Raw genomic sequence first — 23,093 nt, 5'->3', positions numbered from 1 at the left:
AAAAAATCTTTATAAATGATTTTATTGTTATATATTATTTTTCCATGATGACAGGTGTGGCTCTGGCTCTCCTGCCTCATCTGACAGCACATCACTGATTTTCTATCTATCTATCTATCTATCTATCTATCTATCTATCTATCTATCTATCTATCTATCTATCTATCTATCTATCTATCTATCTATCTATCTATCTATCTATCTATCTATCTATCTATCTATCTATCTATATATACAGACCATAATTTAGCTAACTATGGTCTTTTTTATGCTCTGTTTCACTTTTTGACTTTTTCAAATAATTCAGGTTGCACACAAACTTCTGCTTCTTCAGCTGAATTCTGCAACACCTTTGCTAAGTTCCACTACTGGGCAAAGGATTTTTACAATATATGACTGTAGCTTTCTTATGCTTTTTTCCAACTTCCTACTCTTTGTTCTCAAGTTTCTTATATTTTTGCATAAATCATTCTGCAAATATGCTTCTTTGGCCCTTTATGTTAAGTTTCACTCCATCAAATATTTCTGGTTGTGTACTAATTTCTGCTTCAGCTAATTTCTGCTGTTTGCTATGTTTTACTGTTCATCTGTTTCAACTATTTGTGGTTTTGTTCTGATTTCTGCTTCAGCTAATTTCTGCTCTTTGCTACGTATCACTGTTCAACTATTTCAATTTCTTCTGCTTTTCCCTACTTCTTGCGCTTTTCTCAACTTTTTCTTGCATTTCTGCTGCAGTCATTCTGCAAATATGCATTCTCACGGCTGTTTCGCTAGGAACAGCTATTTTTCTAGTTATTATATAATGTTCCGTACGTTTTTTGTCCTTTAACTACTTCTACTATCTTTCACTAATTCTACTAATTCATATATCAAAACGTTCAGCTCCTTCAGGAGAATATTGCTATGATTTTTGGTAAACTTCACTATTGCACTTTTTGAAATAATTGCCCTTTTGTGCAAATTTATTGCCCCATTCATTCCTATGGTGGAATTCACTAACTGACTTCAGTTACTAGAGTGTACACTCTAGTAACTGCCGTTTTTGAACTTTTTTCTGCTTTTTGACAAACAAAATGATGCTGTTCATACATATTTCACTGTAGAGAAATAATTTATGCATTAAAATGTAGCTATGTGTGTCTACTTTATGGAATTATTACTATTATTGCTACAGGTCTTACTGTTTTCTGCCAAACTCTTCTGGAGTACAACCATGTCACACTTTCTCCTATTCTTTCAATGTATTTTTGTCTTTTGCTCCCTTTTAATCTGTTTCTATGCATTCTGCAAGTCTGCTTTTCTGTTTTGCCTTCTGGTTCTACTGGTTTTTATTGCCTTCCACTGGTTTTACTACCTTTCAGCTTTTCAACTTTTCTCTATGTCTTCAACTTCCACTGTTTTTATCTCTTTCTATGCATTCTGCAAGCCTGCTTTTCTGTTTTGCCTTCTGGTTCTACTGGTTTGTACTATCTTCTAAGTTCTTCTGCAATTTTTAATCAATTTTAGGAATTAATATATGAAAATGTTCTGCTTCTTCTGATCCTTTTTGCTTTTGGTTTTGCTGTGTTTTACACCTTCAAATATTTCTGGTTTTTCTGCTTCCCTTAATGTAAGCTTGTTGCTGTTTCACTGTTCAACTGTTTCAATTATTTATGGTTTTGCACTAATTTCCTCTTGTGCTAATTATGATTTTTTTTTACGCTCTGTTTCACTTTTTGATCTTTTCAAATAATTCATGTTGCACAGAAACTTCTGCTTCTTCAGCTAAATTCTGCAAAACCTTTACTAAGTTTCACTACTGGGCAAAAGATTTTTACAATATATGACTGTAGCATTCTGATGCTTTTTTTCCAACTTCTTACTATTTGTTCTCAAGTTTCTTCTACTTCTCCATCAGTCATTCTGCAAATATGCTTCTTTGGCCCTTTATGTTAAGTTTCACTCATTCAAATATTTCTTCAAATATTTCTACTAATTTCTGCTTCAGCTAATTTCTGTTTGCTACATTTCACCGTTCAACTATTTTAACTATTTTAATTTCACTGTTTCAACTATTTCATTTCAATTTCTTCTGCCTTCTCCGACTTCTTACGCTTTTCTCTACATTTTCTTCAATTGCTGCTGCAGTCATTCTGCAAATATGCATTCTCACGGCTGTTTCGCTAGGAACAGCTATTTTTCTAGTTATTATTGGGGCATGCCATTAGCAATGCATAAGGAGAGCAGTGACTGACCTGCGAAGCAGGTCAGTCACTGCCTCCATGCATTGCATGGCAGGCACCTATTAATCTACACCCAATAGAATGTCTCTTTATTATTATTATAAATATAATTTATTATTCTTCCGTTACCGTTAATGCGGCTCGTACCGCTGCGTGCCCACCCACAAAAGTGGTATCAAAACGTGCGGCTCGATCCCGGCAAGTGAGCTATTATTTTTATTGGGGATCGGAGTTACGACGGCGACGTAAAAAGCGAAAAACGAGCGAAATTTCCAACTGCCGAAACCTTAGAGTGTAACTGAAACCAACTGCCGCTTTTTAGAGTGAGAAAAAGGGTGGAATTTTGACCCCAAAATAATTTTGAAATCGCTCTCATGGGTGCAAAAATTGCTCTATCGGTATGAAAGTCGGTCATGACATTGATACGAATGCCTGCTCCGGTAAAATGTTTTCAAAATTTCCCTAGGGCTTACGGTTTTCGGTCCAGGTGCTTCAGAGCAAAGTTTTGGGACAGGATAACTGACGTTCCTCCCCAGTGTTTTACATATATTTCTGAAAAAGCTCTGAGCTCAGCGCACACCATTTTTCTCTCATCACTGCAATTACTGTGAATGAGCTACAGATATGAATCGCGGTACTAAATGAGACGACAAATAGCCCTCTCATATGCTTCAAACGGTTTTCGAATACGTATCACGGTTCCCGAATGGAAAGGAGTTGTTCGGACAGCTTTTTGGAGTGAAACTGGCTGGCTCAAACAGATAGAATTGTTTCTCCCCCTGTCTGGAGAAACACAGGGGGAGGCTTGGTCACTATAGCAACAGAACACAGACAAAAGCCAGACTGCTCCTTAGGACTACAAAAACACCATCTTTGTAGTTCTAAACACGATGGAACACTTTACTACAGAGGCCTGAGCAGAAGGTCGGAAGGTCAACATGGTGGAACCCTCAATCATTACAAAGGAGGGCTGAGCTGGCAGTTAAGAAGTACATAATGGTGGAACTCTGACTTATTACAGAAAGAAGGTGAGCAGAATGTTATAACTACAGACAGGGCAGAATGTTCTGGGCTTTATATATAAACTGGTTTAACCCAACCACTGTTAGACATGGGATTAGTGTGGCCATTTAAAATGAAGCTTACTGAAAATTTCAAAATAAAAGCCTGAATATTCCTCTCAGGCCTTTATTATGTTTTTCTCTCAGGTTAGTGCAGAGAGAACTACAGATTTAAATCGTGGTTCCATCGGAGACAAGAAATTGCCCTCTTATATGCTTCAAAAAGTTTTCGGATTGCTCTTATGGATGCTGAACAGTAAGCCGCTTTGATCAGAAAAACTAACTGCTTCAAAGAGTTGCTGCACTCCTCTCATGCTAGTGCAACGCCGTAGGCGTTGCAATAATATTAAGCTTTTTTCGCATTTTTTTTCCTCAGGATAGTGAACTGCCTTGCGCAGCAAGGCAGTTCATTAACATTAGCACAAGATTGTGCACAACATTAGCACAAAATTTAGCATTTTACTGCCCCCACTAGTGCACTGCCTTGCTGCGCAAGGCAGTGCACATCCTAACATCCTACATGAATATTAGTCTTCACGCTAATATTAGCATTTTGGCTTATGCATTAATTTCAACATACTGAATGGTACAGGTGCAGTTTAGTCAACATGTTTCTGACTCACCACAGGTTATTGACTACATTGAAGCTTTCTTTAGCATTAATGCTAATTTTTTGCATCAGAACGCTTGATTAAAAACCGACGGGCACACTTTGGCATGCCCCTTAAAATTTCTGCGGAATTTTCTAGTAGTTATTTATTTTTCTTCCGTTACCATTAATGCGGCTCGTACCGCTGCGTGCCCACCCACAAAAGTGGTATCAAAACGTGCGGCTCAATCCCGGGAAGGGAGCTATTATTTTTATTGGGGATCGGAGTTACGACGGCGACGTAAAAAGCGAAAAACGAGCGAAATTTCCAACTGCCGAAACCTTAGAGTGTAACTGAAACCAACTGCCGCTTTTTAGAGTGAGAAAAAGGGTGGAATTTTGACCCCAAAATAATTTTGAAATCGCTCTCATGCGCGCAAAAATTGCTCTATTGGTATGAAAGTCGGTCATGACATTGGTACGAATGCCTGCTCCGGTAAAATGTTTTCGAAATTTCTCTAGGGCTGACGGTTTTCTGTCAAGGTGCTTCAGAGCAAAGTGATGGGACAGGACTAACTGACGCTCCTCCCCAGTGTTTTACATACATTTCTGCAAAATCTCTGAGCTCAGCGCACACCATTTTTCTCTCATCACTGCAATTACTGTGAATGAGCTACAGATATGAATCGCGGTACTAAATGAGACGACAAATAGCCCTCTCATATGCTTCAAACGGTTTTTGGATCGGGCTTACGGATCCTGAACGGGAAGCAGTTGTTCAGACTGCTTTTTTCATTAAAACTGACTGGGTGTCTCATAAAGTCAGATAAAGTCTCTGACACACACTGCAGTCTCATCACTATAGCAACAGAATATAGAGGAAGGCAGAGCAGCTGGTTTGGAATACAAAGACTCTGTAGTTCTAAACATGGTGGGACACTTTAATACAGAGGGCAGAGCAGAAGGTCAGAACTACAACATGGCGGAACACTCAATTATTACAGAGGAGGGCTGAGCTGGCAGTTAGAACAACTTGCTGTTTTTGGCATTATACAGGTGGATTAACCAAACCACTGTTACACATTGGATTAGTGTGGTTATGAAAATTAAGTTTACTGAAAGTTTCAAAATAAAACTCTGCAATGTCCACTCACGACAAAAATATTAAGCACTTTTTTTTTTGGCGCAGCAAGGCCGTTCATTAACATTAGCATTTCATGGGTGTCTCAAAGATTGAAATCCTTCCCCAGCTTTCTGTCTCACACACACAGCAGTTGGCTGAGGGCCAATCGCTATAGCAAAGGAATCCAGAGAAAGGCAGAGCTGCTGGTTTGGACTACAAACCAGCAGCCATAACTGCCATAACTGTAGTTCTATCTATGGCCAAGACTCAGTTAAAACAGAGGCCTGAGCAGCATGTCAGAACTACAACATGGCGGAACACTCAATTATTACAGAGGAGGAGTTGGCTGGTATTCTGAACTACTTGTGCTTTGAGCATCATATAACTGATTTAACCCGATCACTATTACACATGAAATCAGTGTGGCAATTTCAAATGAAGCTTATTGAAAATTTTCAAAATAAAAGCCTTGATAATTTTTACATCATGTATTTGCTCTTTTTTGTGTTAGATAACTGGTTTAACCAATCCACTGTTACACATGGGATTAGTTTTGCCATTTCAAATGAAGCTTAATGAAAGTTTCAAAATAAAAGCCTGCATAGTCCCCACACGTCAGTGCACCGCCGCAGGTGGTGCAAAATTATTCTTCTTTTATGTTTTTTTTCTCAGGATAGTGAACTGCCTTGTGCAGCAAGGCAGTTCATTAACATCAGCACAAACTTTAGCATTTCACTGCCACTCACTAGTGCACTTCCTTGCACGCATTAGCATTTGACCTAAAATAAGCTTTTAGCCAATTTTCTTACTTATTAGCCATGTTTAGAATACTGATTGGACTGAGTCAATGGGTGACAACATGGTAGTGATACCTCACATTCTACTGATACCATTCATGCTATTATTAGCATTTTGGCTAATTTTACCATATGCAACAAACTGAATGGTACAAGTACAGCTTAGTCCACATGCTTCTGACTCTCCACAGGTTATTGACTAGATTGAAGCTTTCTTTAGTATTAAGGCTAATTTTTAGCATCGGAACGCTGGGTCCAAACCGACGGGCACACTTTGGCAGGCCCCTCAAAATTTCTGCAGGAATTTTCTAGTTTCATATTTACTCTTCACTTTGTTACTCAGGACATTGGCTTCAATGTGGCAGTTTTGTTGACAAATCTGTCCGAGCACATGCCTCATGACACCCGCCTGCAGACCTTCCTGGAGCTGGCTGAGAGCGTCCTCAACTACTTCCAGCCATATCTGGGCCGGATCGAGATCATGGGCAGCGCCAAGCGCATTGAGCGGGTTTACTTTGAAATCAGTGAGTCCAGTCGGACACAGTGGGAGAAACCTCAGGTGAAAATGCTTTTAACAATCCATCACTTCAGATGATAGATCATAGATCTGTCTGTTAACCCTGAAACTTTCTCCAAACATCCCTCCTGTGTGTGCAGGTTAAAGAATCAAAACGTCAGTTCATCTTCGATGTGGTGAATGAAGGTGGAGAGAAAGAGAAGATGGAGCTGTTTGTGAATTTCTGTGAGGACACCATCTTTGAAATGCAGCTAGCAGCGCAGATGTCCGATGCTGGCGAGCGCTCAGCTGTGAAAGAGGAGAGTGAGCGAGAGAAATGTGACGAGGAAAACCCTGACATGGGCTTCTTCTCTATGTCTACTGTGCGCTTGGCTTTAATCGCCCTTCGTTATAACGTCATGTTGCTCATAAAGGTGGGAGCACGCATTTCCTTCACTGCCGATTTAACATGCATATTTTGAAAAACTTGCATGTTTTTCAAAATATGCAAATATATATTGATTCACTGTCTTCCAAACTTTCCACATATGAAGTCTTTGTAATGAAAAAAATGCAGTCTTATGTAAATATTTTTATACATCACAAATTTTAAAAAAATATTCTAATCTTTACCTGGACAAAACATGTAAATTAAACCTGAGATGGTGGCAGCAGTGTTGTCTGTCTGCTGGAAGATGCAGCAGATTGCTTTACATGACAAAAACATAATATGATATTGAATTATGAAGCAATTAATAAACATATCATTTTGTTCAGTGTCATCGTCAAAATCATCAATACACATCAAATGTTGGTCAATGTTTCATTTATTATGGTTCAAAAGCAATTCTAACCAGATTGACTTTCAGAGTAGAGCAGGGTTTCTCAGTTCTGGTCCTCAGGCCTTCCTGTTTTAGGTGTTCTCCTTCTGCCACATACCTGGATTGAAACTGTGGGTGATTAACAGGCTTCTGCAGTACTTAATGGCTCCAGAAGAGGCCATGCAATCATTTGGATCAGCTTTTCTGGAATAGAGGCACATCTAAAACATACAGAGCAGGGGGCCTGAGGACTGGAACTGAGAAGCACTGGTCTAGAGGAACCCAGTGTTTCAGCTGTTCTGCAGTTTTCTGGAAGTTTGCTCCAGATTTATGGTGTATAGAAGCTGAAGGCTGCTTCTCCATGTTTAGTTTTGTTTCTGAATGCGGAACAGACAGTGAAGACACTGTTGCAGTAATCAATGCGACTAGATAAACTCGTGGATGAGTTTCTCTAGATCTTGTTTAGACATTAGTTCTCTAATCCCAGAAATGTTCTTCAGGTGAAAGAAGGCTGGCTTTGTAACAGTCTTCATGTGGCTCTGGAGGTTCAGATCAGAGTCCACCACAGTGATGTGCAGCAGAGTGTCCAGTGACCTGAGCTTTGGCTTTGTTCTTTCTTCAGGTGCTGTCAATGAAGAGCCTAAAGAAACAAATGAAGAAGATCAAGAACATGACACTGAAAGACCTGGTGACCACTCTGGTGTCTTTCTACTGGTCAGTGCTGCTGGGTCTCCTCCATGTGACCTTCAGTGTGGCTCGAGGATTTTGCAGAATCTTCTACAATACCTTCATGGGAGGGAATTTAGTAGAGGGAGCCAAAGCTGTCAAGGTTATTTATTTAAAAATAGATGTAAAAATGGTTGAAGAAAGAACTATTTACAGTGGTGTGAAAAAGTGTTTGCCCCCTTCCTCATTTCCTGTTTTTTTTTGCATGTTTGTCACACTTAAGTGTTTCGGAACATCAAACCAATTTAAACAATAGTCAAGGACAAGTAAACACAAAATGCAATTTGTAAATGAAGGTGTTTATTATTAAAGGAGAAAAAAATCCAAACCATCATGGCCCTGTGTGAAAAAGTGATTGCCCCCTAAACCTAATAACTGGTTGGGCCACCCTTAGCACCAACAACTGCAACCAAGCGTTTGCGATAACTTGCAATGAGTCTTTCACAGCGTTCAGGAGGAATGTTGGCCCACTCATCTTTGCAGAATTGTTCTAATTCAGTTACATTAGAGGGTTTTCGAGCATGAACGGCCTTTTTAAGGTCATACCACAACATCTCAATAGGATTCAGGTCAGGACTTTGGCTAGGCCACTCCAAAGTCTTCATTTTGTTTTTCTTCAGCCATTCAGTGGTGGTCTTGTTGGTGTGTTTAGGATCATTGTCCTGCTGCAGAACCCAAGTTCGTTTCAGCTTGAGTTCACAAACAGATGGTCGGACATTCTCCTTCAGGATCTTTTGGTAGACAGCAGAATTCATAGTTCCATCCATCACAGCAAGTCTTCCAGGTCCTGACGCAGCAAAACAGCCCCAGATCATCACACTACCACCACCATATCTTACTGTTTTTATAATGTTCTTTTTCTGAAATGCAGCGTTCCTTTTATGCCAGATGTAATGGGACACACACCTTCCAAAGAGTTCCACTTTTGTCTCATCGGTCCACAGAATGTTTTCCCAAAAGTCTTGGGGATCATCAAGATGTGTTTTGGAAAAATTGAGACGAGCTTTAATGTTCTTTTTGCTCAGCAGTGGTTTTCTTCTTGGAACTCTGCCATGCAGGCCATTTTTGTCCAGTCTTTTTCTGATGGTGGAGGCTGAACGCTGACCTTAACTGAGGCAAGTGAGGCCTGCAGTTCTTTGGACGTTGTTGTGGGGTCTTTTGTGACCTCTTGGATGAGTCGTCACTGTGCTCTTGGGGTAATTTTGGGCGGCCGGCCACTCCTGGGAAGGTTCACCACTGTTCCATGTCTTCGCCATTTGTGGATAATGGCTCTCACTGTGGTTCGCTGGATTCCCAAAGCTTTGGAAATGGCTTTATAACCCTTTCCAGACTGATAGATCTTAATTACTGTCTTTCTCAATTCTTCCTGAATTTCTTTGGATCTCGGCATGATGTGTAGCTTTTAAGGATCTTTTGGTGGACTTTACTGTGTCAGGCAGCTCTTATTTAAGTGATGTCTTGATTGAAAATAGGTGTGGCAATAATCAGGCCTGGGTGTGGCTAGAGACATTGAACTCAGTTGTTAAAAACCACAGTTATAGTATATTTTAACGAGGGGGGCAATCACTTTTTCACACAGGGCCATGATGGTTTGGATTTATTTTCTCCTTTAATAATAAACACCTTCATTTACAAATTGCATTTTGAGTTTACTTGTGTTGTCCTTGACTATTGTTTAAATTGGTTTGATGTTCCGAAACACTTAAGTGTGAGAAACATGCAAAAAAACAGGACATGAGGAAGGGGGCAAACACTTTTTCACACCACTGTAGATTCTGCATCAGCTATTCATAAAGAGCTAAAGTTTCTCCATCCATAGGTGTCAGAACTGCTGGCCACCATGCCTGATCCCACCCAGGACGAGGTCCGCGGTGAAGGAGACGAGAGAGAGAAGAGGCTGTCTGAGCGCAGCTCCCCGAAGGAGGACCTGGCTGATCTAGCAGTTAATACCAGTGAAACTGAGCTGCTGTCTGACATTTTTGGTCTCGACTTGAGAAGAGAGGGGGGACAGTACAAAATCACCCCCCATAACCCCAACGCTACCCTCACAGAGCTCCTCAACTCCCCAGTGCCCCCCTCAGCGCCGCCCCCTGCTCCACAGCCAGAACTCAGACAAAGACATCAGGTGAATGAAACATTTTCTACTTTGGGTTTATTCTGTGCAGGAATCACCCTGAACTTGTTCTAAGCTCAGGTATCAATCAGTTCATGTTTATAGTTCAGCATCTAAACCTTCAGAACTAAATCCAATTCTCCAAATTGAGTCTTCATTTCATCACTCTGTCTAGAATAATTTAAAAGATGTATCCATTATGTCATTTGTAACTGACTTATTATCTCTTGCTGTCTTTCCCATATTTTAATGTATTTGTCACCATAAAGCTAAAGGAGTCTGAAATATTGAGTATAAATGATCCGTTTAGTCTAGGTGTGGAACTGTAATCACTTTAACCATGTCATTATCATCTCAGTGTGTGGGTTTTTTGTTGTTTCCCTTTCAAATATTCTTTCACATTAAAACCACAAACCATAGTAGTGTAAATCTCACTGCACTTTTTTTGTTCAGCATCCATAAAATCAAAATGGTGCTCCAGGAACTTCATGCATTACTTTAGTAGTGACAGAGTGAAAACAATGAGGCTAATGCTCCTCTGAAAGCCTGGGATAATGTAAAATAAAGAAAATATTAGTGCTGAGGTAGAAGTGTAATCAGAAAAGGAAAATTAAGCATCTTTTTTCTAATTGGAATCTGACAATCTGAAAAGGCACCTGTATTCAGCAGGCTTTGTAGAATCAATTGTCACTGTGGTTCCAGTTGTAAGACTTTTGGAGGCATTCAGAGAATATTCTGTCTATATCATTAGAATCCAGGAATGGTCGAATATGAAATCCATTGAAGCTCTACTTGCACGTTCAGAATTACTGCCCTAAGAAATTAAGTTAATTTATGTTCTTTCATTTATTTATTTATTTCAAAATGATCTACTTAAATCCTTCAAAATGATCAGGGGAAAAACCTTTGTTGGACTTGTAGCGATCAAACCCCGTTTACAATTTCTGACCAGTTTTTCCCATTTTTCCTCAGGTATTTTGACCCGACAGTTTAAAGTGATGGCCTCCTGTCCATCACCCTAATCTTTAGCTCCCTCCATAGATTCTCTGGCAGATTCCAGTCAGAACCTGCCAGAGAATACCGGTTCCCTGTTACCTTACACAATAAGTAACAGGGAACCTGTGCTATCAGGTTCCCTGTTACTCTGAAACTTTAATATCTCCTCTGGTCAGAGGAAACATGTTGGTCAAATTAAAAGATAACTTCATATCTAAATCTGCCTGGGGTGTGAATAATTTCAGGTTCAACTGTAGCATTTTGTACGTATGGTAAAAAGTTTTATTTTGCTCTTGTCTGACCTTATTTTCTGAAGGCAACAGGCAAACCAGACTTTACCTTTCATTGTTTCATTGTTCCACTATTTTATAAAAGCCTGATTTGTGCAATTGTGCCATCTGAGCCGTGGTTCACTGCAGCTCCTCCAGAGCCACTGTGGGCTTATCACCATGTAAAACATGATGGACAGAACAGAGCTCTGAGAGACACTCAAAGTTTGGGATTTTTTTTCTAGAACTTAATCACACATTTCCAGTTTTTGTTTAATAAAATTAAAACCACACATTTATTCACTGAGATATTTTTGTTGGACCGAACATGCTGTGGATTCAACATGACAAATGTAGGAAACCATAAAGGGGTGTGAACACTTTTGTAAGACCCTGTATGACTGAGACTCATGCTGAATAACAACAATTATGCATATTTTCTAATCATGTCTTCTGCTTTAGTCAAAGAGTGGTTCCTCTGAAAAGAAGGAAGAAATACCAGAAGCTGAAGTTGAACCTGAAAAAATGTCAGAGTAAGAAAAAGTTTTTATTGTTGTCATAAGAACAACTTTTGGGGGGCAAAAACGAGAGAAATAGACGAATATGGACAAACAGCACAAAGCCTCAAGCACTGTTTCATGATTGTAGAGAGGAACATGTGGTGAAACAAGAGAAACAAGTGAAGAATGAGAAGATGAAATCAAAAGTGAGAAAGCATCACAACTCAAAGTCTGATGAACCAGATCTGCAGGAGTCGGCTGTCCTGAAGAAAATCCTGGCCTACCAGAGGAAACTGCTGGTATGACCAACACTCCTGTCCTGTCCCATACTGTCCTGTCCTGTCCTGTCCCATACTGTCCTGTCCTGTCCTGTCCTGTCCCATACTGTCCTGTCCTGTCCTGTCCCATACTGTCCTGTCCTGTCCTGTCCTGTCCCATCCTCCTATCCCGTTCTTTTCTGCCCCGTCCTGCCCTTCACTTTCTGGTCTTTCTGCTCATATCAGGTGTTCAGATCCACCTTCAGTGTTTCATACTTTCATGTATGGACCAGAATGTTCTCATTCAGTCAGTAGATGAGATGATGTGAAGCATGTTAGAAATCTGTTCCAGAATCATCAATCAGCCGTTGTCTTCCTGTCGTCCCTACAGAACTACTTTGCCAGAAACTTCTACAACATGAGGATGCTGGCCCTGCTTGTTGCATTTGCAATTAATTTTATACTTCTGTTCTATAAGGTAATAGGAAACTGGGTATGGTAGGAAGACACACACACATGCACACAAATGTATCTTTACAATGACTTCCATTCATTTGTCATTGATTTCTACAGTATAACCCTAAACTCAGTTCACACCTCAGTTTTAAACCTAACCCAAAAATAACACTGTGCACACACACACACCACACACACACACACTCATGCTTTTAGCCCTCTATTCCAGTTGCTATAATACATTTATGGCAGTTGTTTCTGTTAAAAAGGCTTTGAATAGTTGAGGGTGATAATAAATGATTTGCAAACATCTGACATGGATAGAAGCCTGGGTCAGGGTCAGGGGTCATGGGTCAGAAAATCAGGCCATAGCTAAAGAGTGTCAGTGTTACAGAATGCTTTAAAGCGCAGCATTACTACACAAAACTGTTGGGTTAGGTTTAGTACTTTGTTATCCACATGTAGACTGTCTAAAGCAGACTGTTGTTTGAAGCAGTTATTAGTTTGTAAATTATTTGCTCTTTAATTGCAAAGAGCAATTAAAGAGCAAATAGTTTTCTTGTAGAGCCCTCCTGAAAAGGAAACAGTATTCTCTTTCTTTTCTTAATGTCTTTTTGTTGTTGTTGTTGCTTTGTTGTGAAAAAAGCTAGTTAACTTGTTCCTGCCAGGTTTCTACTTCTTCATCCCTGGTGGAAGAGAAGGAAGCTGCTCACAGCAGCAGCCATGCAGACAGCAGTGTCCAGTGGGATCCACTGCTTGGAGAAAGGCTGGAATCGAACGAACGGGTGTCGGATGAGACGGGCGAGCCTCTCAAGCCGGTCTCAGTGCGTTTTGTTCTGGAGGAAAGCAGCGGATACATGGAGCCCATGTTGCGGATCCTAGCTGTTCTCCACACCATCATTTCTTTCTTCTGCATCATCGGATACTACTGTCTGAAGGTAAGATTGGCAAATTATGAAACACAGCAAAAAAAGCCTCGTGTGGTTTGGATTTCCTCATGTTAACAGTATATTTCAATTCAGTTTATTTCTATAGTACCAGTTCACAAGCAATGTCATCTCCAGGCAATTTACAAAAACATGATTCCAACTCAATCACACACATTCCACCTGATCCTAGTTATCAAACAGTACAGTATGCTCAGTTAATTATTCAAAGTAGTTTAAAATGTTTCTATCTAAGGAAACCCAGCAGAATGCATCGAGTCATTTAGTGATATTTCAGTCATTTGAACATAGCGGTCCTGTATTACTGTGTACGGCTCCTGTAGGTTCCACTGGTAATCTTCAAACGTGAAAAGGAAGTGGCCAGGAAGCTTGAATTTGATGGTCTTTACATCACCGAGCAACCATCTGAGGACGACATTAAAGGACAGTGGGACAGACTTGTGATCAACACTCAGTGAGTGGATCAGAACAGGAACAAAAGGAGCCAGAAAATATTTGTTAATATGCATTCATCTTTTTCTTTTTCTTTTTTTTACCACTTACACTTCTCTTCACTTCCATAAAAATGTTGTCCTTTCAGATCCTTCCCCAACAACTACTGGGATAAGTTTGTCAAGAGGAAGGTAGGCAAAGGAGTTTACAAAGATGTGAAGTTTAACTGAATGAATTTTGGACATTTTTTCATACAGTCTTTTACCTTGTGCAGGTGATGGATAAATATGGGGAGTTTTATGGCCATGACCGCATCAGTGAGCTGCTGGGGTTGGACAAGGCTGCTCTGGATTTCAGTGATGCTCACAAGAAAAGAAAACCCAGGAAAGACAGTTCACTGGCTGCTGTGTAAGTGTCTTACTCCAACAGTGTGTGTATGTGTCCTTTTAAGAGCAGGAAAATGAAAACTAAATATTGATGAATAATTAACATGATGTAGTCTGGAGGTTTGAAGCTTTTCCTGCTTACAGCAAACCAATTACTCTGCGATTCAACACTCTTTAAACAGGAAGATGTACTTTCTGCCATTTGGACTGATTGTAATATAATTGATTTTTTTAAAATTCCTACTTGCATAAAATGGTGGCATGTCGAGGTCATTTTAATTTAATAACCGACATTAAGAGAAGGAATGATCTGGAGTTTTGAATAAACTAGAAGCCATGTTTGGAAACTCAGTAGCTTTACAGACACGTTTAGGACAGAGCTCTTATTAAAATGGTTATTGGCATCAGTCCATTGATTTCAATTTTTTTTCCATCAATGTCTTTATTGAACTATTGAATATGTTACAGAAAAACAGAAGAAACACATTCTCTTACTGTCTTCCTTAGAATCGTACATACTGAAGCCCTAGTGAGAGATTCAAGAACAGTATTACCCATAGATTTCACATTTTATTACATAAAATACTTTATTATTTATTATGCATATAAAGAACAGCCAACCTTGCCTTGCCTCCTAACAGGCTCAACTCCATCGATGTGAAGTATCAGATCTGGAAGCTTGGGGTTGTTTTTACTGATAATGTAAGTATTCCAGCAGCCACGTGCACAAAGAGACGGCGTCTAAACATTTAAAACCCAGTGTGGGTTTTCAGATGCTTTTCTCAATATTAGATTTATTTTAATATCCAGGAATACACTGAACAAAAATATAAATGCCTCATGTCAAATGTGAGTTTTATGAACATTTGGGTTACGCAATCTATAGAGAGACTCAAACTATAAATTCAGCAATTACTGATCTTCAGATTGGCATTGATAACATCCATTTGTAATGGATTGACAGTCCTTTGAACATAAGGGTCAGGTTGAGGAATTTGATTTGGACCCAGATGTTTCTCCTAGGCGGTTACAGACAGTCTGACGTGTCTGTTGTGCAGACCAATAGTTTCATCAGCTGTGTGTGTCACTGGTCTTAGCCGATCCCGCAGATGGGCGAGCCGGATGTGGCGTTCTTGTGCTGGAGTGGTCACACGTGGCTGACAAGGATGAGGTCAGTTTGCAGTAGTGCCAGTCTGTTGGAAAGCAACTCTTAAACGACCTGTTTAATGGACATTGGGCCGTGCAGCTACTGCTCTGGTGGACATCCCTGCATCCAACATGCCAATGGCACGCTCCGGCATAACTTGTGACACCTTTGGCATTATGACTTGTGACCAGATGTGACATTTTGGGGCGGCCTTTTATTGTCTCCAGTCCCCAAGGATTGTCCAGTTGTTGCTCATTTTGTCTGATCACCCACTGGACATGCCCCACCCATGTACCGAGTAAGAAAACAACTCCCTGAGTAATGCTCACTGACAGCAAGTTGGATTAAAAAAATTACATAAATCAAGAGAAATATTACTTTTGTACAATAAAATATCAGCAAATACTCATTTACAGTTGTTAACTCCGCATGGCAACAATATTTGACATAATATATTTTTGTTCAGTATATATAGTTAGTTCAGTCCAATCAGATATATTCAGTCATTATCCACACAGCTGTCAAGGTTTCTTAATAATTATACATAATTTAAGCACTTAATCTTTGACAGAAATCTCCCTTTTTCATTTCCTTTTCAATTATTAGCATAAAGTAATCTTTATGCTAATAATTAGCATTACTAAGCAAAACGTTTTGTAACACAGGACATGCTTGAAGAAGAAATTAATCTATTTTCACAAATATTCACATATATTAAACATTTTAACTGAGGTTAGTTCTGATGTTTGAAACCCATAGGAAAGTGCAATAACAAGTTGAACTTTAATTCCAAAACTTTTTATCCAAAACTCCTTTCATATTGTTTATAAATTCTATATCATGACATAAGTGTGGTTCCTGCATCAGTCCGTAACCATGGTGCTGTCCCATTGTTGTAGTCCTTCCTGTATCTGGCCTGGTACATGACCATGTCCATCCTGGGTCACTATAACAACTTCTTCTTTGCTGCCCATCTGCTGGACATTGCTATGGGCTTCAAGACCCTGCGGACCATCCTGTCTTCAGTCACACATAATGGCAAACAGGTAAGCAGGCTGTGTGTGTTTGTGTGTGTAACACGTTTGTTAAAAGGCCCCTAGAAGTCATTCTAGGAGTCCCTGCAGTCATTATCCACACAGCTATGGATAATGACCTTCGACTTCGACTTTGTCATATTAGCCTCTTTAAAAAGTGCGAAGGATTGACCACAAAAAAATAATAGATTTATTTGTATACAGACAAGTATTAAAGTGTCATAAAACCATTTACATGATTTGTTCTGAGCAAAGCATGGTGGAAGGAAAATTATTCTAATGTGATTATGAAGCAATAAATAAAGTTGTATTTAATTTCTTCAAGTTAGAAGTTAAAAATTAACAGTTAGAAAAGTCTTGAATTGAGTTTTAATCTTCATGCAGTTAATTATGTTTTGTGAAATACTTCAATAAAATGTCTCAACGTGATGTACATGTTATTTGTGTAAACCTTAGTGTAGCTTCTGTTTAAGCTTAGTTTTAATAGTTTAGGGTTTATTTGTAATGGAAATGTTAAACTTCACTTGGAGTTAAATGATTCACAATGAATGAATATCAATTAATTACCAAACTTCACGTTTTCAAGAAAATCACACAAAAAAACTTTACTTGTTCAGTCAAGTTATAGATAACTACTTCAAAAAAATAACAATAAAACAACATATTAAACATTGTGACAAGAAAAAAACAGATTTTTCCATCTAGAAAGGAGGTTAAAGTGTTTTGTAGAAACAGGAACACTGACTGCAGACTCTCTGCTCAGGAGGTTTGCTGTGTTTCCTGTTGGTTTCTGATATGGAGGACATGGGCAACTGCTCAGGGTGGCATCTTGTGGGAGCAGCATGAGCAAAAATAAAAACAGATTTTTTTTAAAACACCACCTGAACGTTGCTTCTTTCTTTTGGAGGAATGTTTTTTCTACATTATTCCAGGGTGCTGACGAATATGTTTGCAAACGGATGCAGGAAGTCAGCACAGACGTTCCAGCTCAGTTAGAGTTGATCAATAATGAAAATCTCCATATCATGGAATTATAAATGTTCTGACCCTGATGGCCATCAAAGTAGTGTTTTCATCCTTCTTGTCTTCCAGCTTGTGCTCACTGTCGGTCTGTTAGCAGTGGTGGTTTACCTCTACACAGTGGTTGCCTTCAACTTCTTTAGAAAGTTTTACAACAAAAGTGAAGATGGAGAACTTCCAGACATGAAGTGTGATGACATGTTGACAGTGAGTATGATAAATATCTCCACTTTCATTGATTGTATTTGTTATGAGTTTGAATAAAAAGAAGCAACTGCAGTGACTTTTACATTTGCTTTGACATCTAAATGAATCCCTGCATTTCATGCTGGAGTGGATCAGTTAGAACATCTAAAGTAGTGGAAGTTTTGTTTTTAAGAACATAATGTCAAAAGATGGTTGTGACCATGACTTAGTCTAAAAGTTGGAAAACTGCTGAATGAAAAAGTGTGTAGGCAACTATAACCTTAGTGAACATGTAATAGATTTGCAGCACAATGGCGCAAAAATACAATAATGTAACAAATGTTTGACATGATGCATTGTATCTAAAAACACTTCACTTACTACTTCTCCAAACTACAATTGCATAATGAAATATGAAGTAGATCTGAACATATTTTAATAAAACATAGTTTTGATTGAATGCACCAATGGCCTTAAATCATGTCTGAACTTGTGCTGAAAGTCAAATATGTTAATGTAATCTTGTAGAAAAATAAGTTTTACTGATGTCTGGCTTTCTGCCTGATTGAACTGCTGTGGAACTGAAGCCAGTCAGTATCTCACTGCCTGTCTTAACAGGATCATTTATGGTGGGAGAAGCAGGGGTCAGAGCGTTCAGGCCTGGAACCAGGCATGCTTGGTTCTGCAGCTGATAATCTGCTACGCTATTGTGTCCTCCGATTATAAAAGCCCTAGAATTATGTATTTTAATGAGAATCTATGGACATATAGGCAGTAACTGTTCTCTGCCATGTTTAAGAGATAACTATAAAAAGGAATCTGCCTGTTTGTGTTTCTGCAGTTAGTACCTTGTGTCACCCAGACGTTTTGGGACACACACACTAATCCGTTTTAGTCACCCACCCGTAGCACTTGATGGAGCAACTGGTTCCTATTAAGGAGCCAATAGTGGCAGCTCTGCCTGCATCGAACCGCGGTAAGGTGACAGGAGCTGTGGAGCTTAGAGGGATGAACAAGAGGAAGTCTGTAGTCATGGAGTCACTTGTCTCAGGTTTCAGAGTTTATATAAATGGACTGAACTTGTACAGCACCAATCATTATGACCACTCAAAGCGCTTTACACTAGTCACATTCACCCATTCATACACCGATCAGTGGGTTAAGTGCCTACCCAGGGGCACATCGACATGTGGCAGGAGGAAGCTGGAATCAAACCTACAACCTTCTGATTGCAAGACGACGGCTCTACCCTCACAGCCACATTCGCCCCGTATAGTGCAGTGAAGTGATCGTTTTCTTCCTGTTCTGTTTATTTTTCCCTTGTGCCTGGAGGAAAATTCCCTAATTTCCGTTTCATCTCTTCAGTTTGGAGATATTTTTAGTTTCTTTCCTGTATTATGACGTATAATTCTTTAATCAAGACCCTCTTATAAGTCATCTGTACATTCTTGGCATCTACTGATGCACCAATATACTTCATATTTAGTTATTTTATTAGATCTTTTGTTTTCTGTTAGTTTAGTCTTTGGTACGACATTCCTAAGCCTGTGTTTCTTAGCTTACTTCGCAAAGATGTTGTCACTTAAATTCCTATTTTATTACATGTTTTTCCTTTGAAATATATATGAGAACTAACTGAAATAATTGTTTCTGTCCCTTTTTTGTCAGCTAATAGTTTACTAAGGTTGGCCTTTTATTAACATCAAAAACTTCTGTTTCCTTTGTTTACTGTATGTCTACACACCTTAACTACAGTGATGAACTGAAATACTGCTAATTAATGTGCATTGTGCCTTTAAATAATGAAAACCAACATGTGGTGCTTCTTGATCAAATACCCAAGGACACTTTACAACACATATGTCAGAGTCAAGGCCCGCGGGCCACATCCGGCCCGCGAGAAGGTTTTTTGCGGCCCCTGGGATGATCTTGATTTATTATTAGAACCGGCCCGCAGACCGCAGCAAGCCGGCACCCCGTCTGAAAAAAAATATCTTCCTTATTTGAACTGTAAGCAGTTCTTTAAATGTTCTGTGAGATGATGTACTTACCCATGTATCCATAACAACCGGAACTTTCAATATCCACCAAGTTATTGCCGAAATATACCGTCTATTAAACGAGTGCCCCCCGGATTAATTACATTCTCTGCAGCTGCAGCTGCGAAGTTACCGTATTAACCCGATACTTGCTGGAAAGTGCAACGTCTCCCCTTTCAGAAACCGTTGGAATTTTTCCACTTAGCGCTACGTGTGGCGGAATTACGGTACTGCAAATTTAGATGTGTCGCCGGCGACACATCTAAATTTGCAGTACCGTAATTCGCCGGCGACACATCTAAATGCCTTGACTCTGACATATGTGGATTAATAGATTTTTGCACTTTATTTTATTGTATTTCAATCCAATTATATTTTAAAAATATTTCAGTTGTGTCTGTTGAAAATTAAAGATTACTGACAGAGCCATAAGAAAATATTGCTTTATTTATCTGATCATATTGGAATATATTTGTTAGGTTTTCAGTAGGTTCAATTAGGTTCACTAGACTATATGAGTCATTTAAAAAAATTTCAATGAACATTCGATCAGTCCGGCCCTCGGCTTGTAGCTAAATTTTTTATTTGGCCCTCCGTCCATTTGACTTTGACACCCCTGCTTTACAACATTAAAAACACAAAATAAACAGTAAAAAATAGCAATAAAACACAAAACCACAAAATCACTAAAAAATTAAAGTGAGAAGGCTGACTTCAACAGAGGAGCTTTGAATTGTGTTTTGAAGGTCAGAAGAGAGTTAATATTGCAGATTAAATATCAAAACAGCTAAAACAACTTTAAAAAAACACTTTTCTTTCACCTTCTTCCTCTCCATTTCTCGCCCAGTGTTACATGTTTCACATGTATGTGGGCGTTCGAGCAGGCGGAGGGATTGGCGACCAAATTGAGGATCCTGCGGGCGATGAGTACGAGATCTACCGGATCATCTTTGACATTACATTCTTCTTCTTTGTCATTGTAATCCTGCTGGCCATCATACAGGGTGAGAGACACAGCAAATATATGCTCCTATGGACAAAATGCCTCAGAATGATGGTACCACTGCACTGTCTCATCTGAGGTCAAAAGTAAGAGAAAAACTGAACAAGAACATAACTTGTAATTTGGTGAAAGAAAACTCAACACACACTGACAGGGATGACGAAGATAAGAAGCACAAAAACTTTCACTGTCCAATTTGCAGATTTTTTTTGTGGAACATGACTCCTAACTAAACCTACAAGTAACCTCATACGGCCCTCCCATCTCAGCGCCACATGGCAGTGAGAAAACGTCTCTGTCAACGCTTTCTCACCAATCCCATGCCTGTCCACTAGGCGGCACATTTGGCGAATCTTCCAAATAGCCTTCTGTCCAGTTCAGTACGAGTTCATCGGCAAGTTTTGAAAGTTTGGCCAAAATCCGACCTTCCAGACAGGAGTTCTAGTCCTGTTATCCTGTGATGTGGCGGATTGGTGAGGACTTTCTGTAAGGTTTGATACACATCATGTGTGGAGATCAGAAATCTCCACACATGATGGAATCATCATCATGTTGCTCCAAAAATACCTTCATAAAGATGGCTGTACCATTTAAGTTACTTCACTGAGTAAGCTTCTGAACATGTGTGATGTCTTCTTAACCTGATATGATACTTTGCAAAGGAACAGATAGGGTTGATGAATTCACTCAGCCCTGTTATTTAGTTCAGTTTTTTGAGTGCCTGACAGCTGCTTGTGGTCAACTGGATTTAGTTGTTGAGTAGTAATGCTGCAGAGGTATTGAGGAGCAAGTTGAAATGTGCTGCTGCGATAGCCCTGCATAGCTGACTGGCCTGGTAAATGTGATTTTTCCAATTCTAGGTTTGATCATTGATGCTTTTGGTGAACTGAGAGACCAGCAGGAACAAGTCAAAGAAGACATGGAGGTGAAGACGCACAGTCACCAGAAACACATTTGTTTTTGCGCTACCAGCACATTTTCCACCATTCTACCAATTTAAATATTTATTTGATATTCAGATGCAAATTTTAGCTTAACAGCTAGCAGATGTCAGAGATGAAGATCAGTAATTGTTGGAGAGAACTTATTACCTTTGTCTTTGTTTTCTTGCAGACCAAATGTTTTATCTGTGGAATAGGAAATGAGTATTTTGACACAGTACCACATGGGTTTGAAACTCACACACTACAAGAGCACAACTTAGCCAACTACTTGTGAGTATAAGAGGCTCCTCTGTGCTTTTATTGGTTGTTCCTGTTATTGCAGCTTGAAGTGCAGCTGCTACTTGGGAACCTTCAGCTGAACTGATGCCTTGCACTTCGCCAAAGTTTCAGTGGGCAAGGCACTGCAGCAGTTATTACTAGTATTATTTATATACGAGTGTTAATATGTCAAAAGGTTTTACATTTAGTAAAGAAATGTAAAAACCAACACATGTTCTCATTCTAATGTGATGGTGACCTTTAGTAAGGTCAAAGAGTGACTCCTACATGTTCTTTCTTCCTGTGGAGTTTAAAACCTGTAAATCTCATCATGTTCAGAGACAGAGGTCGGTGTTAAACTCTGTAGAGTTTTTATATGGCTGGTCCTCCAAACAATTTGGTATCAAAATAATAAAAAAAACTCATTAGTTAAACAAGTTTTACTCAGTGAGCTTTGATTTGAGGATTTCTCAAACATGCATGAAAGAATCAAAGTATTAGTTTAGGTGTGTTTTTGATGAAGGAATAACGTTATAACATAATAGAACTTGGTTTTTTGTAACATCTCCCCTTAAGTTTGAAGTGATGGTTTTTCTGATAAACTCCAATATTTCTGTAAACAGTTTGTTCCATCATCTGTAATAAATGTAATAAATGTTTGTGTGTTTCAGATTCTTTTTGATGTATCTGATAAATAAAGATGAAACTGAGCACACAGGCCAGGTACAGCAGCTCCTCTCCACTCAGCTTTTCTTTCATTCTGAGGGACATTTTGCTCTCAGTATTTATGGTCCAGTTCATTCCACAAAGCCACTGATATGTTTCATGGTGGATATTTTCTAAGAACATTCTTTTTTTCCTACATCTTGTCCTTTTAAAGTCCTAAAATTACATTCAGTCCTTCTCATGCTGTCTGTTTCTCTTGAAGGAGTCTTATGTATGGAAGATGTACCAGGAGCGCTGCTGGGAGTTTTTTCCTGCTGGTGACTGTTTCCGGAAACAGTATGAGGATCAACTGAACTGAGCTCAGTCTGTCCTTCATCGTTGCCCTCTGTTTGCCAAACAACTCTGTCCTCTCTGTTCCACTTGTCAGTCCAAGCGGATCCAGATGTTCTTCCCTTCCTCAAGCCATCCTTATTTAGACAGTCAGCCTGCTAAGTCTGACCTAATCTTCAGCCCACTTTGTTTGAATGCTTCTTGTACATAAACAATATAAGATTCTAATATGTACCATATGTGACTGATGGCATGTCAAGATTTTTATCTCAAGT

The 23,093-nt window shown here is 39.3% G+C and overlaps 1 protein-coding gene across 1 annotated transcript in view; it reads left to right on the top strand.

Moving 5' to 3' along the window:
* The window catches only part of ryr2a (ryanodine receptor 2a (cardiac)), a 167,530-nt gene extending 144,437 nt beyond the window's left edge, over positions 1-23,093 (top strand). Inside the window, exons 97-115 of the mRNA XM_088016421.1 lie at positions 6,136-6,351; positions 6,450-6,722; positions 7,732-7,938; positions 9,655-9,960; positions 11,676-11,746; positions 11,862-12,012; positions 12,362-12,448; positions 13,095-13,364; positions 13,697-13,827; positions 13,954-13,996; positions 14,080-14,213; positions 14,833-14,893; positions 16,238-16,384; positions 17,465-17,599; positions 20,465-20,621; positions 21,481-21,545; positions 21,734-21,834; positions 22,494-22,545; positions 22,751-23,093. Of these exons, the coding sequence (XP_087872547.1) occupies positions 6,136-6,351; positions 6,450-6,722; positions 7,732-7,938; positions 9,655-9,960; positions 11,676-11,746; positions 11,862-12,012; positions 12,362-12,448; positions 13,095-13,364; positions 13,697-13,827; positions 13,954-13,996; positions 14,080-14,213; positions 14,833-14,893; positions 16,238-16,384; positions 17,465-17,599; positions 20,465-20,621; positions 21,481-21,545; positions 21,734-21,834; positions 22,494-22,545; positions 22,751-22,846 (2,703 nt within the window). The 3' untranslated portion in view covers positions 22,847-23,093. The remainder of the gene's footprint in view (positions 1-6,135; positions 6,352-6,449; positions 6,723-7,731; positions 7,939-9,654; positions 9,961-11,675; positions 11,747-11,861; positions 12,013-12,361; positions 12,449-13,094; positions 13,365-13,696; positions 13,828-13,953; positions 13,997-14,079; positions 14,214-14,832; positions 14,894-16,237; positions 16,385-17,464; positions 17,600-20,464; positions 20,622-21,480; positions 21,546-21,733; positions 21,835-22,493; positions 22,546-22,750) is intronic.

This window comes from Poecilia mexicana, unplaced genomic scaffold (assembly GCF_051168715.1).
Source record: "Poecilia mexicana isolate PSO_F unplaced genomic scaffold, ASM5116871v1 scaffold_19, whole genome shotgun sequence".
NCBI classification, from domain to species: domain Eukaryota; kingdom Metazoa; phylum Chordata; class Actinopteri; order Cyprinodontiformes; family Poeciliidae; genus Poecilia; species Poecilia mexicana.
This window is presented reverse-complemented; position numbering and strand designations above follow the sequence as displayed.